The 18957-nt window shown below is 50.1% G+C and overlaps 1 protein-coding gene across 1 annotated transcript; it reads right to left on the reverse strand.

Annotated features, from left to right (window-relative positions):
- Nucleotides 1–3782: 3782 nt before the first annotated feature.
- Cndp2 (carnosine dipeptidase 2) lies at nt 3783–18714 on the reverse strand. The gene is made up of 11 exons (XM_051163877.1): nt 18547–18714; nt 17723–17866; nt 13180–13342; nt 11618–11706; nt 9265–9465; nt 8218–8302; nt 7171–7331; nt 6102–6266; nt 5120–5261; nt 4787–4934; nt 3783–4064 (listed from the first exon to the last, which is right to left on the reverse strand). Exons 1-11 carry the CDS (start codon nt 18604–18606, stop codon nt 3995–3997), a joined length of 1428 nt encoding a protein of 475 aa, XP_051019834.1. The 5' UTR covers nt 18607–18714; the 3' UTR covers nt 3783–3994.
- Nucleotides 18715–18957: the final 243 nt, after the last annotated feature.

The raw sequence follows: 18957 nt of genomic DNA on the forward strand, positions 1-18957 counted from the left end.
CCAATCCAAGAGCATCCAGAAACACACTCTGTGAAAGAATGAAAAGCAAAGGAAAAGAAAAATTATTTGATTAGATTTGCTTCCTGCTCTGAACAATCCTAAATTTTGGGGTTAATGCTAATGATAAAAATTTTCTGTGAAAAAAATAAGTGTGTCCATTATAGGTGTATACACAGTTATACACTCATATGTGTGTGTGTTTAAATATGTGTAACTTGTAATTACATATGTGTATATTTAAGGTCCATAACATTGATTGGTATATATTGAATGATCATACTCACAACAGATAAGTTGTGTCTTGCTGCAGCAGAGCACCAGCTGCTGGGGCCTTTATTTTTGTACTTCAGCAGTTGTCAGATACTAGCTTATTGACTGATTTAGTGATTGGCCTAATGAGGTGCTCAGGAGGCCTATTTGCCAACCATGGCTTCACTTGCTTTCTAGAACAGAAAAGCCTGGAGAAAAAGCTGCAACAATGAGTTGTCACCCTTGGCGACTTGCTGGCCACCACGTCCACAGCTGTAAAACTTTGCTCACTGTTCTACCCTACCTCACAGACTTAGCATAATAAACCATGAACTGGACCCAGCATGGAGGCCTTTCAGGGGCTGTCCTCGCTTTGGTCCAGCAGCGACATCTCCTTTCATCCACTCCTTGGTGTCAGAGTGCTTATTCCAAAACGGTTCCCACATCTCTGTCCTAAGTGGGATTTCTACTGTGTGATAAAGCACGTGGCCAGAGGAAAGGGCTTGCTTCATCTTATCCTTCCAAGTAACAGCCCATCACTGAGGGAAGCCAGGGCCAGAATGGAAGTGAAGATCATGGAGAAGTGTTGCTTTCTGGAGTGCTCAGCCTGTGTGTGTGTGTGTGTGTGTGTGTGTGTGTGTGTGTGTGTGTGTGTGTGTGTGTTTGGGGGGGGGCTAAGACAAGGTCTTTCTGTGTAGCCTTGCCTGTCCTGGACTCGCTTTGTAGACCAGGCTGGCCTTGAACTCACAATGATCCACCTGCCTCTGCCTCCCAAGTGCTGGGATTAAAGGCGTGTGCCACCACGGCCAGCCTCAGCCTGCTTTCTTGGATCATCCACAACAACCTACCCAGGGGTGACATCACCCCACCATGGGCTGGGCTCCCTTAGTCAATCCAATCATTCACTAAGAAAATGCCCCACAGCTGGGTGTGTCAGTGCACACCTGTAATCCCAGCACCCAGGGAGGCAGAGGCAGGTGGATTGCTGTGAGTTTGAAGCCACTTGATGTACAAAGTGTGTCCAGGCCAGCGAAGGCTACACAGAGAAACTCTGTCTTCGGAGAAAAAAGAAAGAAAAAGAAAATGCCCCATAAGCCAATATGGTGGGAGCATTATCTCAACTGAGAGTCTTTTTCTTCCCATGATCCTAGCATGTGTCAAGTTGACGAAAGAACTAGCTAAGGTACTTTAATTATTAGACAAGCTCCCACTGTGTAACCCTGGCTGGTTTCAAACTCACAAAGATCTACCTGCCTCTCCCTCCTGAGTGCTGAAATTAAAAGGGTGTCACCATACCTGGCTACTTTGTTATTTGCGTGCGTGCGTGCGTGCATGCATGCATGTGTGTGTGTGCACACGCATTTGTGGGTGACTGTCTACAGAGGCCAGAAGAGGGCGTCAGACCTGCTGGAGCTGGGGTTACAGGCAGTTCTGAGCTTCCTGGTGTGGGTGCTAGGAACTGAACTCTGGTCCTCTGGATGAGTAGTGCTCCTAACGGCTGAACCAGTCCATCTGCCCCATACTTACAGACCTGTCTTCTGCCTCTCATGCAGGTAGGCGTGGCCAACTGACTACTCTCTGGAGAACTAATCCTGGCTTGTGCCTGTGGAAAGCAGCATCCTTGCCTCCCCTTTGTCTATACTCAGATGCTGCTCCAGCAGGAGGTGGGTCAGAGGTCAAGGCCCATGAGGTCGAACTGACAGGGGACGAGAAGAGCTGCACAGCAGAAGAGCCCTGCCAGGCCTGGTGCACGACCTCTCACACAAGGCCTGAAGCCTGAGCACGTCCGGTGAGGAGCCGTGACCGAGGCTGCAGCAGTCTGTCCCTTATCCCAATTAACTAACTAATGTGCAGCCCTCCAGACTCTGAGCACTTCTAGCATCCTGTTCTGACCCAGACTCCACAAGGGAGGGAACCAACTTGACTTTCTCTGGGGCATGAAGAGCCTCTACTTCCTTCAGGACAGAGTGCTTCTTTTCAGGCCAGCAACATGGTAGGAAAAACAAACAAACAAACCAACCAACCAAAAACCAGACAAGGTGGCTGCATATTTCCCAGGGGCCAGGTTCCTGCTGCGGGGAAGAACAATGCAAATATTCCTGAGAGTGGAACTGTCTCCACCCTCAGCCCAATTTCCTCAGGAAAACAACGCTGCCATTTCATGAGGGCTGAATGTTAAAGCTTTTAACTCCTTACTCAGCAGGAGACTCCCAGCCCAAGAGACAGTTGAGCCTTTGAGTAACACAGGCGTGAAAAATGGTAGGCAGCAGATTTGTTTTCTTGGGGCACACACCTCTGAAAGGACTAATGGTGACAGGAATGGAGTTGGCTTAGAAGCAGCCAGGCAGGTTGGGGACATCAGAGTCTTGGAGATGTCCTGGCTGTGAGGCCGAGGGGAACGCAGGGGCCTAAACTTTGGAGATGGTGTCATGGTTCCCAAAATCACTATTGTCTTCTATTCAATGTAGAGTGTGAGAGGATCCAAATCTCACTCAGGTTTTGTAGTTTGAGTGTCTGATACTTTGTCACTGAGCTGGAAGTCCCCAGAGCTGACATGATCTCCTTAGGAAGACTTAGAGAACGTGAGCTACTCGCTTTGATCATGCGGTCTAGGTATCTGTTGGAGCTTCTCCACTGTAAAGTCACTGGGTTTTCCCTGGGAACCAAGGAACCTACTGCCCAAACCCAAGTTTAAGCAGTGGCCTCACCTGTGGGAACTGTAGTCACACGGTGGGGTTCCTCTTCTCTTCTTCACAAGAGTCCTTGCCCCACCCACCACCTGGTCACTTATGGAGATTCTCCTGCCTCAGCCTCCTGACCCTCTACTATGGCTATTGCTTGGCCGTTGTGTGCTGCCAGGCTGGCTTCTACCTTCCTGCCATTAGCCTCCACCACAAGATGCTCTACTTCCTCTCTGCTGCCCCAGCCCGGGCACTGCCACCTTAAGAACTGACGTGGAGGCAGAAGGGTAGACATGAGTCTTGTGCTATGAGCTCCGGCCACCACCTTTCACTATGCGGAGACAGGTAGGTACCCAGACACCACAACACATGTATGTGTGTTCCACAAAGCAAGTCACACACCAGTGAACGACTGCACGTGCATTTCCCAAGAAAGTCAGAGCACAGCGGGTCCTCCAGAGGCTCACTTTATTAGCAGTATGGCTGCAACTGGACTGCTGCTCCCACCAGAACTTTTGAGACAGATTCTGAGGACTGCAACAGGAGGGGACACCAGTGATGGTCAGCTAGGGTCTTAGGAAGGGATATAGAGCACAGTGAGGGGTCACCACGACGCTGTCACAGCACAAGGAGCTCCTGAATGTTCTCAAGCCTTTCCGGAATATTCCCTGAGCCTCGCTAGAGACCAAAAGCAGAGCGTAACCCCTCCTGTCTACTCAAGCCCATGGTTGGCAGAGCCTCCCACAGACTTGGAGCCTCTGGACTCTGGCTACTTTCTGCAGATGAAGTCATGCTGGCCACATCTGACAGTCCTCCCTCCCCTAGTCAGAGCCAGTCAGTTGTCCACAGCAAGGCTTAGAACTGAACACTGCCGACTGCCCGACACAGCTGGCTCTTCCCTGGTGACAGCTGGAGGCACTGTCTTCATCCTTGCAAGTCTTCCTGTGACCTGAGAAAGAGACAGAGAGGAGAAACTTCCACTTTCCCAAGAGAGCTGGAAGAAGGAGAGGGCAGCGGGCGGATGTCTCTGACCAGGCACAGCGCTCCACGGAGAAAGAGAGTTCTCAGTTTTTCAGCTGAGACACCTCATACAGATATGCAGCCAGCATCTTGGTGCCTTCTATGTAGTTGAGCCTGATGGAGACAGACAAACAACCCAGCTATCAGCTGCTGTGCCAGAAGTCAGCATCCAGGTGGGTGGTGACATTCTTCCTGCTTATTCTGGGGGGGTGGGGGTGGGGAGTGGGGGTTAGGGGTGGGTAGTAAGGCCTGACTTGGGCTTGCAGTCTGGCCTGGCTTTATAATTCAGGTTCAGTGTGACACCCCTTCTGCAATTCCTCACTCCAGTAATCAGTCCTGGCCTTGGCTGAGAGCTTGGCTCCATCCATAGGTACCCTGGGAGTGAATGGCTATTGTTTCTGAAGACTAGCTCTTTGACCTGTAGCCCAGTAGCCAGGTTCCTGCCTCCCCTGCTCCTCACACTGGGTCTCTGCTTCCTGTTCTCCTGAGCAGCTACACTGCCTGAGGCCTGCTTGCCTGGGCCCCTCCTCTCTAGATCAGAGGCTCTCTCCATCCTACAGGCTAGAGGAACCCTAGAGTATCTGCCCCAGAGGCAAAGGGGCTTGAGCAGTTAATGATGACAGTAACTTTTCAGAAAGATGTGGGAAGGCTTTTATGGGCGCTACATGAAGGATGATGACTGCTCAATGACTCCTGTGTTCAAACTGCCACTACCAAGCCTCACGCCTCTCACCTCTCGTGGGTTCTTACTAGCAAACCCCTATGCGACAAAGGAGGAGTGATCCCAGGCCCACTACCTGCGGGAGAACACACCCCAAGCTCAGGCCCCGTCTCACCTGTTGAGCTTTTCATTCTGGGAGTGGGCACCGTCATCTGCTGACCCCACCGGTAACAGCATGACATTTTTGCCTGTGGCCTCCTGAAAGGTCAAGGTCACAGGAATACTGCCGCCCTCCCTGGTCAAGTCAGGCTCAACACCAAACACTGGGGGAAACAAAATGGAGAGAAATGATGAGCTCTGGGCCCTGGATGCTAGAGCGCCACCACTTAGCAGCACAGTCCAGACCCCGCCCCACCCCACACTTCAGCCACGCTCACAGCACCGTGGACACTGTCACATGTTCTACATGCTACCACAGCCTCCTCAGACGCCCTCAGGGGCAGCCAACCTGTTTTTAGGGCTCTTCTGCCCGCCTGGTAATGAGGGTGGTTGAAGTCGGACACCCAAGGCTTCCCACCGTGGCCCATGTACACCTTGAACTTATTGGGGCTATGAAGGTCAGCAAACTTCTTTGACAAGTAGCTTGAAACCTAAACCATAAGCAGAGGAGACATGCAGTGCTTTATTTCTGGCACCTACAGGTGCCAGTTGGGTCTACACAGCATCTCAGAGTATAGACAGGATCGGTGGCAAGCTTCATTTTCAGCTGCGGCAGTTGTGGATGTCGCTGCTGCAAGAAAGAGGACCTGAGCAAAGGCGGTGTGTCAATTTCAGTCAATTCACCCTTGACACAGACCCACCAACTAGGACAGTATTTAAAAAATCAAGTAAAAACCAAGCTGTCTGACCTGAGGTAGTTAACAGACAGGATACTTGTGTCCTAAACGCCTGTGCTGACACTCAGGATGGCTCATTCTCCCTGGGAAGACCCAGCCTGAGCATGGATGGCCTCAAGGTAAACGCCCGCTTTCCTCTGAGAAGAGACCTCAGTGTGCTCTTCACAGAAGCCTCTGGTTCTCTCTCTTCATGAAGTCTCTCTAGTCATCAAGGTACACGCACGCTCCACGGGCTCTCTGAGACCTGTAGCTACCCCATCCCTTGCCACTCCTCACCTCTAGCAGAGGCCACTCTTTGGGACTTTCACCTAACATGCAGGCACACACGAGCATTTGCTTTACATCTTTGGAGTGAGGTCAGAGGTCATATTTTTGTTCATGTCTCAGTAGTCTGAAGTGTGCAATGCTTGCTCATTTGACCTTTTCCTCTGATGAGCTTCTACACTGCTTACTACAGCAAATGCTGAGGGGTAAGGAGGAGACTTCTGCTTGGGTGAAAGTTCTTACTGTTTTCAGTCCAATAACACATGGGCTCTCAGCTGCCACACATACCCCACAACCCTGCCCTCACTCATGCCCAGCGTCCCCACATACCTGCTCGCTAACAATTTCTGGTATCATGTTTGGCACCAGCCTGATGGAGAACTTGCCGACCACTTTCCTGGGGATCACAGTCTTGGCCCCTGAACCGGAGAAGGCACCTTCAATTCCATGGAGGGAGAGGGACGGGTACCGCCATCTGTGCATCAGGATGTCTCTCTGCAGAAGCACAGGAGGAGATGGGCTGTGTACACAGGAGGTATGACTGAAGACACGGGGGCCCACCCAGCAGGGCTGCTCAGAGCCTACACACTGTACTGGGACTGTTGTCACACACCTCAGAGGGATTTGCAGCCTTAACAGCCTCAAGAGGTGATGATGAGTGATGTTGGGGGTGGCATGCTGTGAGCCTCCAGTCCCTGACAGGCTAAGCTGTCTCTGTTCCTCTTCTAGCCGTTGTGCCCAGCCTGACCAATGGCACAACCATTTATAGTTATTTATTCCTTTGACTCTGAGAAAGGTGAGAAACTCCAGCACTCAGCCAGGCCTGCTCCTCATGCCCTGCCCCTGGGGCCTGCTCCCCATGCCCTGCCCCTGGGGCCTGCTCCCCATGCCCTGCCCCTGGGGCCTGCTCCCCAGGCCCTGCCCCTGGGGCCTGGAAGAGGCTGGTGTAGACTTTTGATCTTGGCTACACCCAGGTGATAAACTGATATCCACACTCCTAAGATTGGGTAAACTTTTCCTCCTAACAGTTACGTAACAGCAAATAACTTCTGCAGCGACACTCAGCTTAATATCTGGGCCTTGTGAGAACAAGGCGGGCCACCGGCCCAGGCTAAGCAAACAGCATGTGTAGCAGGACATGGGCTGTCTTCCAGCCTCTCACCTGATCAGGAGTTGATCCTGACAGCTAAAAACTCCAACTCTTATTTGGCCACACCCTGCTTTGGCTAATTCCTGAGGAGGGCGGGGCCTGGGATGAACCTGTCATTGGATGTCTTTAAAACATGGTGAACATGCTCAGAACAGGAGCCCTGGTGGCCTACACAGGGGTGGGGGGTGGGAGAAGTGGGGGAGCCCTGGTGGCCTGCACAGGGTTGGTGGGGGGGGGGACAAGCAGCACCTTGCAGCTGTGCAGAAGGGTCCCAGCCCCCACATCCTTGGCAAACTCTTCCATGTCGAAGTCAATGTGGTCATAGAGCTCACACTCCTCGTCAGTCAGGGGAGCCACGGCATCGTTGATCCCAGGGATGAGGATTCTCCCCTTCTGGTCTATGAGACAGCCTGAGGGGCGAGGCAGCGAGTAAGCAGTGTTCTCGGTGGTCCTGACTCCAGGAGCTCAGGCACCACAGCACATACCCTGGCAGCCTTATGCCAGTAAGTCAGCTAAGCAGCCCCAAGGAGGGGAGCAGGAGGAATGCTAAGTCAGCCCACCCCCCAGCTGCACACCCAGGCAGGAACCTAAAACCCACGCTGGCCAGCACCTCCTTATGACGCACGCTCCACACGAAACACAAGGTTGGCTAAAGCTGACGAGGGAACCTATGTGTGGGACAGAGCGGTCTCTAACCACAGATGCTATGTCACTTCACCTGAGGGAGCCTTCAGCCTGGGATGTGGGATGACAGAAAGGAAGCCACAAAACTACATGGAGGCAATAGCTCCACTTGGCCTTATGCTTGTAGCCCATCAGAGGGAGGCTGTGGCTCTTGCTCCCCAGGACTCACCAAGCAGGGGGCCTAGTCATGGCCAGTTGGAACAAATCAAAGCAAATGTCCTCCGAGAGATGTAAAATACCATGTCCAGAAAAAGGAAGCATGCAGGGGCTGTAAGGGACATGCCAAGCAGGACCTGGGCCTGGGCAGGCAGTTTACAGATGGTGGGGAGGTATGAGACAGACGCAGGAGGAGGCGGTGAGGCAGGGATGAACATAGGGCCTTTAAAGAAGGCAGTGCCCAGAGCGGGGGAGCCTAACTAGAAACAGGCTGAGTGGGCACAGGAAGAAGGTGTGGCATGCGCATAGACAGCTTAGAAAAGGTTCCCTGCCCACCTCCCAGAGAGCGCCAGCCCCGAGCGCCAACCCTGAGCGCCAGCCCTGAGCTCCAGCCCCGAGCGCCAGCCCTGAGTGCCAACCCTGAGTGCCAGCCCCGAGTGCCAACCCTGAGCTCACCCATCAGTGAAATTAGGTCGGTCATGGCCTCGTGCACTGAGCCACCATACACCCCAGAATGGAGGTCTTTGTCACTGCATTCCACCTGGGCAGAAACAAAGGTCATTTTATTGGTGGCTTAGTGGGAGCTTATTTTAATTATGTGACATTGCACCGAACAAAGAACATTTGTAAGACTGACAGGTTTCCAGTCCAAAGCTAAGCAAGACATTTCCCATCCAGACACCAGATAGACTCCTGATGTGTACACAGGGGCAGCTGGCCACAGGCGCACAGGGGATGCTGGCTGCAAGTGCACTGGGTATGGTGGCCACAGGCGCACAGGGGATGCTGGCTGCAAGTGCACTGGGTATGGTGGCCACAGGCGCACAGGGGATGCTGGCCACAGGAGAATGGATGATGCTGGCTGCAGGCACAGTGGGAATGCTGGCCATCGACATAAGTATGGTGCAGAACAGCCTCACTGACACTGACAGTCCTTTTCAAAGGGAGGACAGAATCCTATCACTTCACAGAGGCTCTGCCCAAGTTGACTCAGAGGACACACCAAGCATGGGGCATGACCCCATCAACACAAGAACCAAGGATCTGGTCAGACTCATTCGCGTGCTGACTAGTCCTCTAACCAGGCAACCACTGTGTGCTTAGACCAGCATCTATAAGGAGGAATGGGCAGCTACTGCCTTGCCATACAGAACCAATTGTAACATGCAGACAGAGTGCTCAGCACAGCCTTTTCAAGGAAGGGCTCTCAGGTGCTTATCTGTCCAAGCCATCTAGGAGGACTAGCATTGCTATCCCATCTGCTTGAATACAATATCATTATTATTAAGATAATGCTGTCTTAATTTAAAACCACCCTGAGATTTGACTTCTGATCTCAGAAGTCCATGCTTGGAGTATTAGGGTGGATTATGGAACCGAGGAAGGGGCCTGGGGAGTTCTGAGCCCCTTCATGTGTGACTAACTTCTGGGTCAGAGCACAGAAGAATCAAGAGGCCTAGGCATGAGAGAGAATCGAGGAGACATTTGTGACTCAGCTCCTACCTCAATGAAGAAGTAACAAATGCCTCTGAGGCCATAGGTGATGCACGGCTTGTTTTTCCCCAGCCAGTAATTGTCTGAAATGCACACATAGTCCACGTCTTTGAAGAACTTGTCTTTCTGGGCGAAAATTAACTCATCCAGGCCTTCGGAGCCCGATTCTTCCATGCCTTCCAGGCAGAACCGCAGGTTGACAGGAATCTCCTGTGACAGGGGCAGGGCAAGACAGCTTCCTTACTTTTCTTATAGAAGTGACACAGAGGAGACTGTTTTGGAATTTAATCCCAGCACCAGGAAGGCAGGAGCAGGTGGATCTCTGTGAGTTTGAGGCCAGCCAGGTCTGTCTACAAAGCAAGTCCAGGACAGCCAGGAGTATAAGAGAAACCCTGTCCTGGAAAGAAAGAAAGAAAGAAAGAAAGAAAGAAAGAAAGAAAGAAAGAAAGAAAGAAAATTTAGTTTCAAATATGAGATTTTCCCCCCACTGGCCTGTAGAAGTCCAGGATCAGAAGGGAAAGCCCCACACCCTGCCTCACTGAGCCATGCTCTCTGCACTCATGGAGGGAGCCACTCAGTGTAGGGGAAGCCATGAGACAGGGGATGGGCGATGACTATTGGTCCAGAGAGCACTGGCTGCTCTTCCAGAGGGCCAGGGTTCCATTCCCAGCATAAACACGGCTGCTCACAACTGTGTGTAAGTCACCCTCAGACCTTCACATTCATGCACACCCCTATGCAAATGCATAGGGATCAGGAGAGAATTTTTTTGCTGAGCCTTCACTGTTACTAAGAGAGACCTTTCCTGCCCTGGGAAGGCCCTCCACACTGCCAGCATCACTCTGCACACAGAAGCCAAGCTGTCCTGAGGTGCTTGAAGGTAATCTCAACAGAGCACTGGAATCTCGGTCAAGTTCTCCAGATAATGTTCCAAGAGTTCCTCTAGCTCCAAGGGATAAGGCAGGTAGCCCATCTACAGACAAGAAAAGCGGGCTGCATATGAGCAGGCAACCAGCTAGAGGCTACCACAGCACAGAGCTGCAGGGTCCAAAGGCAGACATAATGCCTAGCAGCCCCACTCACAGCAGCCCTGAAAGCAATGGCCAGTGAACACACTTATCCACCCCCCCACCCCCCGCCGCTCTCTTCTGTCCCTGGGCTCTGTCCTATGCACCCTCCTCACCATGGTCTGCCAATACTGTGTGGAGGCTGCAGTAGGTGAGGCTTCCTGGCTTCCGTGCCCAGCGCTTAGTTCAGCTGTTGGACAGGCCAAGTGTGTTAAAACAACAACAGAACCATCGCCTCCTGTGCACATGGTCCCCACACAGAGTCGGAGCCCTTTCCAGATCTAATGTTCTACACTTGGACAAAAATTCTTATTTTATTGTGCTGCGAAAAAAAATCCATATGCAGAACTGCTCAGGCAGCGTGAGCATAATCAGGCTAAGAATGATTAGCAACCTGGGCAGAGAACGTGCTAGAAGGGATTGAGGCCTGGGTTTCTAGAAATGCCACACACCTGCCCACATTTTCTATATCTTACCAACTTCCAACTTTGACTTTGAAGAGAAAACCACTCAAAACAATCTTACATATTTTTAAGAAGGATATAATCCACGTGGAGAAAAGAATTTGCCCGATATCACAAAGTCTGTAACATTCTGGCAAGGGATGTTAGGGTACAGTCTGAAAATCCAAGTTAGTCAGAGTTGGTGACACCAGCACTTGAATGCTGAGGCAGGAGGATTGTCACTAGTTCAAGGCCAGCTGAGTTATATAACATGACTCTGTATCAAACAAAGAAACACACCTAAACTTCATATTTGGGAGCTGGGCATGGTAGCACACACCTATAATCTCAGCACTACGGAGGCAGAGGCAGGTGGATCTCTGTGAGTTACAGGTCAGCCAGGACTGCGGCATGAGACCCTACCTCAAAATCAACCAGCCAACCAACAACCACCACCATCACCACCAAAAACTGCCAATAAAACAAAACAAGCCACAAAAAAAGCAATACAATAAAATAAAATTCACACTTGGGGATGGAGACACAGCTCAGCACAACAGCAACTTCCCAGCATGCACGTGGACCTAGGTTTCATCTAAGCACAGAAAGGAGAGAAACAAAGATCACATCCTAAGTTGTTGACAAGAATCTTGCTGAGAGATGACTGCTTGACCTTTGAGCATCTGTAAGGCAATTAACTGTTTAATCATTTCTAGCGCTGGAAACAGCTACAATCTTTGATCTGAGTCACCTGTGCTGACCAAGGTGGGGGCCTGCTTTCTCCACTCCAGTGATCTTTACACCACTACTCACGCGACCTGATGAGTGGACGGAATCTGATGTGGGGCGTACCTGGCCAGTCTTCTGATAGGCTTCGAGGGCATTCATCCAACCGGCCACCGGCCCCTTATCGTCCGTGGAGCCTCTCCCGTACAACTTGCCTGGAATAGCCATCAGCGGATGCAGTTAGAGACAACAAATCGAAAAGACCTTTTCAAAAGTGAACATCTGATAAGGCCTAGGGACAGCCACACACAGCTGTCCTGAGCAATGGGGCTTTTCTTCACTTTAACAGCCTGAGTCTTCATCCAACTCTACTCTAAGATTCAGACAGAATTCTTGCAGCCCAAGAGGCAGCTATGTCGGTGGTTCCTGTTACCATCCCTTTCATAGCAAGGGCGAGAACCACAACTCACCGAGAATCAGGGACCAGATTCACCTTCCAACTTCAGAAAACCCTTACAGAAGGTAGCTGTTTAGGACCTATGTACCTTACACATCTAACAGCAACCATGTGGAAGCCTAGACGCTGGGAGCACATCGCCATTGTCACAAGAGCGCCACACGCTGTGCTCTATCCCAAGTGTGATACCTCATTCTCCAAGAAGCATGGTCAGGTTGTCTGGGATCACCACGAGGGTATCACCAGCGTGGGTGCAGCAGAGGCTGGGAAGGAACTAGGGATGGCACAAGGCAGGGACAGGACAGCCCTGTCTTTGGTGCAGGTAGCGGGAAGATGGTGTCACTCAGATATATGTGAGAGGGCCCAGAGAAGAAGAGGGGGATTCCTGGTCCAGACAGCTTGAGCTACCACGCAGACACAGGGGTCTGAGACTCAGGGGGAAGCCAAGTGCCCACGGAGTTAAGAGCAATGCGTATATCCCTGCTAGGAGGTGAGAGGGACCCATGTATGGGATGAGGTTTCATCAAGGACGTGTTAAGTAAAAATAACTTTTCACGCAGCACAGCCCTGTAGCAGTCCACACGGAATCAGGACACATGTAAAGTCAAATGCCACACCCAGTTAGGGGCCGGGACCTCAGGTGCTACATCTCAGGGACTCTCCTGACAGAAACAATGACAATTGAGAATGGAAGGGGGCATTTCACAAGATGGAGTGAGGAGAGGCTGGCCTCAGGGAACGATGGAGCCTCACATCAGAATGTTCTGGAAAAGGTGTTGGGATTGGAGGAAACCTAGCAAGCTCACACCAAGAACTTGTCATGAGAAAAGGAAAACGTCTGAGCTTTCAAAACATGAGGCACAAGTGAGAAACTTCCAGATACCAGTCTCTAGATTCTGTTTTTAAAAAGCCAGGCGTGGTGGCACATGCCTTTAATCCCAGCACTTGGGAGGCAGAGGTAGGTGGATCTCTGAGAGTTTGAGGCCAGCCTGGTCTGAGTCCAGGACAGCCAAGGCTACACAGAGAAACCCTGTCTCAAAAAAACCACCAAACCAAAACAAACAAACAAAAAAAGTGTACCACAAAAAGAAAAACCCAGGAGAATATTAATGATTCCCCAAATGTAACATGTCCAAAACAGTTCCTCTAATGTGGAAAATGAGCACCCAGAGCACCCATTCCTCCAATGTAGAAAGTGGGTACTTCAGTGGGCAGCACTGGGAGTCCTCACCTTCCCGCTCCACCAAGGTGAAGGGCTCGCTATCCCAGCCGTCCTCCAGGGCTGCAGGCTGCACATCCAGGTGCCCGTAAATACACACTGTTTTCTTCTGCGGATCGCTGCCCAGTTTGCCCAGCAGAATGGGAGGAAGGGGTATCTCCGAGCCGTCCGGCAGCTGAGTGGGAAGAAGCGGTGAGGAGTCTGGTTAACAAACCGGGACAGTCTGGCAGCTGGGATGGTCTTATCAGCTCTCAGTCATCAACCTCTGCTGTAGCCTTAAGACCGTGTCATTTAACAGTCCTCAATAACAAGGATCCACCTTCTCAGAATCCAATGATCTGAAACCAGTGAGCATTAACTAAATCACACCTACAACTAGTTTGAGAAACTGTCCAAGGCTGCTTTTTTTTAAACCATCAATATACATAATGAAACATTATCTAGCCTGGGTCTGAGATACAACTTAACTCATTTCTGAAACAATGCATAAAACAACTACAATATGCAACTGATTGCTACATTGTTGAAATTCTGTATGTGGACACCTACGATGAGCAGAATGGGCCACCGAGCAGCACAGCTATGGACTTCAGGGCTGGGGAGGTGGCTCAGCGCTTTTCTCTCTTCAGAGAACTGGTTCAGGTACCAGAACCCACGTCAGGCAGCACAGCCACCTGTCACACCAACACCAGGGGACCTGGTGATCTCTTCCTGCCTTTTTGGGCACCAGCAGATGTGTTGCTTACAAACATGTGTGTGGACGTGTACACACACACACACACACACACACACACACACACACACACACACACACACACACACACACACACACACACACTTTTAAAGGTCTTCAAAACAGAAAGAAAGCAAATCCACATAGTGTCTGGTAAGTGAAATGCGGTAGTGGACACTTCTCCTGGGCTTTTCCCCAAAGGCCTTGCCCACCATCTAGAACACCCATGCAGAATTTTCTGAGTCTAGGGGAGAATTCAGGGGCACACACGTGCTTTTACATCAGGCCAATGGTTATCGCTTGTGACTCTTTTTTTTTTTTTTTTTTTTTGAGACAGGGTTTCTCTGTGTAGCCTTGGCCATCCTGGACTCACTTTGTAGACCAGGCTGGCCTCGAACTCACAATGATCCGCCTGCCTCTGCCTTCCGAGTGCTGGGATTAAAGGCGTGCGCCACCACGCCCGGCTTCGCCTGTGACTCTTAACTGTGGCCCAAGAGGCTGTACCCATGCCCTGCAGCCCACGTGCCTCCTCTGTTGGCTCCTATCGTTTATCAGAAAAACTCTGTGAACACAACACAGTGCCACAAGCAGTTGGCAAGGGACGACACCAGCCCACACACTGGTGTACTAGAAACCACTACAAAGAGCTGTTAGAAAACATCTACTAAAAAAAGTAACGCAGGGACTGAACTGATAGTGCAGTTAGAGCCGACTGCCCTGAAGCTGCTCCGTTGCCATGACACCCGACGCACATGAGTATCTTGTCTGGTGATAACTCTAAGCGAATAATTTATGATTAAGAGATAAAATGAGCAGCAACTAAAAATGAGAAGGTAAGGACAGTGTGGGTGAGGGCTGAGAAAATTCTCCTCTCCCAACTTCTAGCCTGAAGGATGTTAGAGCACTGACTGTATTTTTTTTTTTTTCCTTCTTGATACAGGTCTCACTGTATAACCCTGGCTGTATCTCTTGAACTCAAGAGATCCCTGTTCCTGCCTCTAGAGTTCTGGGGTTAAAGGTATGACCTCCACATACAGCAGGTGGTATGAATTCTTATAAGAACATAGGATTTATTTTCTAGGTAAACTGTTAATAAAATACCCAAGGACCTCTTGACCCTGACAGCTCGTAGCGTGCACATCAGATTTCTGAGGTTGGCCTGTGGCCCCCAGGGAAGAGAATCATGCCTTAAACTTGTGGGCACACAGGACACACGCCTTCCTACTGAGTTAGCCCACAGCTGGCTTGAGAGGGGAAATCTCTCAATTCCTTTGTGAATATGAGTTGCCTAATGTGAAATCAGCTGGTTTCATTGTTTGTTTGACACAGTGGGAAGAATGGGAGAGGCAGAGAGCAGATAAAGCAAAGGAGACTCAAGAGCAGTGTGACGCTTAGATGCACAACTCTGGCATCCACACTCAAGAGCAGTGTGATGCTTACACAGAAAATGCTGGCATCCACGGGCCAGACTACAGAGTAAGACCTGGCCCAAGAAACAAATAACAAGGAAAAATTTAAAAAGACTAAACAACAACAAAAAAAAGTTAAAGAAAACAGTATGAAGAGACTTGGTTTACTCCTCTTAAGGGGGTGGGGGATGGGTATTTGTTGGGAAGCTGCTATTACACCTTAACTATTAAAATTGTCATCTGAAGAAAACCTTGAGAAAAGTACCGGAGCAGGAGTCAGGAAGCCTGGATTTGAACTCAGGTTTTGCCATGAAGATACTTGGCTCCCAATGGCCATACCACCCTCACTTAACTTATGCACAGTACCTCAATGGCTAACCCCAAATTCCAGAACTGTTCAAATATACACATAAGTCATAAGACCAAAGACCCAGGATAAACCAAGTCGTGCCACATTTTGCAACATAAGAGACTTGTAAGATTTGAAAACACATAAAATGGAGGCAGATGTGGAGGCTCACACCCAGAATCCCAGCTGGGAGACAGAGGGTGCGAAGGTCCTTAGGGGTTTTAGGCCAAGTTGGGTTGCAAGGAGGAAGACCCTGTGTAAAACCAAACCAAACCAACAACAACATGAGGCTAAAAACATGTGAAATTAAAGTTGCAGAAAAATATATCATAAAGTCAGATTATTTATTTAAGTAAGAAGGAAGGTGGGTGTGAGCTCCTGGCCAGTCTGGTCTACTCAGCAGGTCTGGCCTGCCAGGGCTACATAGTTAGATCCAGTCTCAAACCGAAACCAAAACCACTAACAAAAATGGGAAAGAAGACAAGCCTTTCTTAGCTTGCCCTCTCCACCTCCAGACCTCTGATGAGAAGTGCCAGGTGGCTGGAACGCTCTGTTACTTACTTATTTAGTGTTTTTGTTTTAAGTGTATTTTCCCTTTTTATTGAAAATAGTTTTTTGTTTTCTTGGTTTTTTGAGACAGTGTTTCTCTGTGTAGCCTTGGTGCCTTGGACTCACTTTGTAGACCAGGCTGGCCTCGAACTCACAGCGATCCATCTGCCTCTGCCTCCCAAGTGCAGGAATTAAAGGCGTGAGCCACCGTCCAGCTGAAAATAGATTTCCCCACTCATATATCCTGATTAGTTTTCCCTTTTCTTACTCCTCCTACTTCCTCTGCTCCCATCCAAATCCACTCACTCCCTTTCTATCTCTCATTAGAAAGAACAGGCTTTTAAGGGAAAGCAAAACATTAAAAGAAGAAGAAGAAGAAGAAGAAGAAGAAGAAGAAGAAGAAGAAGAAGAAGAAGAAGCAGAACCCATCACAATGAAATTGGACAAGGTAACCCCACAGAAGGTAAAAAGTGTAAGAGAGGGTACAAGGATCAAAGACCCACATGTTCACACACTCAGGAGTCCCATAAATGCCAAGCTGAAAGCTGTAATATACAGGGCAGACCCAGTACAGGAAGCTGCTATTTCTAAAGTGAAACCACTAATGTGTAACTTCCACGTTTGGAAGCCTTGATTTCTGGGAAACCATGTCAGCTCTTCTCAAGAATGACAGTCACCAGCAGGGCATGGTGGCACACGCCTTTAATCCCAACAGTTGGGAGGCCCAGGCAGGCGGATAGCTGTGAGTTTGAGGACAGTTTGGTCTACAAAGTGAGTCCAGGACAGCCAGGTACATAAGAGAAACCCTGTCTGAAAAAACAAAACAAAATAAAAAAGAATGGCAGTCACTTTAACTTACTCGTGAGTCACTCACTGGTCTTCAGTTCTCCTTTCTGGAGTAAAATGTGCTGAGTAATCATAAAACCTTTAACTCACCCCAAGCCAGGCAATCCCTGGATGCACAGAAGCCAGGACAAGCTTGCTTTGAAGAGGAGTTAAACATTTTCAGCTGGAGGTCACCCAAGCAAGGCCTTGCAGCCTCTTCTCGGCCGCCCCAGCCCCCGGGAAGCCTGTGTTCTCCAGTTCTGCGGGCTCCCAAACCCCCGGAAGACTGTGTTCTCAGGTTCTGCAGGCTCCCGACCCCCCGGAAGACTGTGTTCTCCGGTTCTGCGGGATCCCGACCCCCCCCCCAAGACTGTGTTCTCCGGTTCTGCGGGCTCCCGACCCCCCGGAAGACTGTGTTCTCAGGTTCTGCGGGCTCTCGACCCCCTCCCCCTAGGAAGACTGTGTTGTCTGGTTCTGGGGGCTCTCGACCCCCCACCAGGAAGACTGTGTTCTCAGGTTCTGCGGGCTCTCGACCCCCTCCCCCCAGGAAGACTGTGTTGTCTGGTTCTGGGGGCTCTCGACCCCCCCCCCCCCCCCCCCCCGCCAGGAAGACTGTGTTCTCAGGTTCTGCGGGCTCTCGACCCCCCTCCCCCCTGGAAGACTGTGTTGTCTGGTTCTGCGGGCTCATACCTTCTGCTTCCCGATATCCACCAGCTCCACAGAGCCCCCCAGGCGCTGGACATCAGCTGCGGCCACCTCCATCATCCTTCTAATCTCGCCTCTCTTCTCCGGCCAGGCGGACACGCTCTGGATGGCCACCCATTCTGCAAGTTTCTGTTTGTAGAGAACAAGTGGAAAGGGCTCTGCAATGCTGTTTTTTATGGGTAGGCAGGGATGGGCTCACCAATGGGGCTATAGCTCCTCCATTTTATGTGCAGAGCAGACAGACCCAGAGTAAACAACAGCAAAACTATACTGCTCCTACCCCGAAAATAAGTAGAAAGGAAAAAAAATGCCAGAATGCGCATTTTTAGCAACCGAGTATATGATTATAAACCATGTACTTCCATAAGTAAGTGCATATCGACAGCCAATAGAACGACAACAGAAAGCAAACGTACTGCAATATTGCGACCTGTTAGTCTCCCTGTTGGCAGCCAAGTTTTCCAAGGTGTAAGTTTTACAGTGAAAAGTCAAAAAGTTTTGTCTAAAATGGTTATTCCACAAGTAAACTAAAGTCATTATTATATCAGATAAAAACTGAGCAACAGATTAAAATATAACACGTAGAATCACTCAGAGCATGCTTGATTCGAACTGTTTTTTAATGAGTATCACAAGAAACCATAGATGAGATTAGAGAAAAATAAAGAATAGATAATCTAACTCTGTCCAATGACAGAACTACAACTTTCACTCTCATGAGATTTTAATATTTGATCAAAATGGCATAAATCATATTAGCTTCTTGAAAAGCTGTTTTCACTATTCACTTGGAAGAAACAGACCCTCACCTTGACATAGCGGTCCTGGTTTTCATCGATGTACTGGAAGACGGTTTTAAGGTCTGACATCTTTCAGGCAGACTTCAAACCCGGGAAACTCTGAGCAGACAGAGCAACAGGTCAGACCTGCCTGTAGCTGGGACTGAACGCAGCGGCGCAGCGTGAGGACTGATAAGTGTTTCTCCGCCCTCCTGTCAGCCCTGCAGCGGAACACGTAATCACAGGACTTTCCAGGAAGTGACTGAGGTTCTGGGCCAAGAGTCAGAGGCTTAGACTCATCTTTTCCTCCTTGCTCCAAAGGGAAAGCTCCTTAAAATTTTGTGTTCAGGCAGATGTGGTGGCCCACACCTGTATCCCAGCATTTGGGAGGCAGAGGCAGGTGGATCGCTGAGTTCGAGGCCAGCCTGGCCTACAACCCAA

This window comes from Acomys russatus, chromosome 20, assembly GCF_903995435.1.
Source record: "Acomys russatus chromosome 20, mAcoRus1.1, whole genome shotgun sequence".
Lineage (NCBI taxonomy): Eukaryota > Metazoa > Chordata > Mammalia > Rodentia > Muridae > Acomys > Acomys russatus.

What these genes read in the sequence shown, in the direction of transcription:
- Cndp2 (XM_051163877.1), bottom strand. Translation starts at nt 18,606, where the DNA reads ATGTCAGACCTTAAAACCGTCTTCCAGTACATCGATGAAAACCAGGAC. An exon ending in ACCAGGACCGCTATGTCAAG is followed by an intron (nt 17,867 to 18,546) that starts GTGAGGGTCTGT and finishes CTCTACAAACAG; the next exon opens with AAACTTGCAGAATGGGTGGC. An exon ending in CGACCTAATTTCACTGATGG is followed by an intron (nt 7,332 to 8,217) that starts GTGAGCTCAGGG and finishes CTCGCCCCTCAG; the next exon opens with GCTGTCTCATAGACCAGAAG.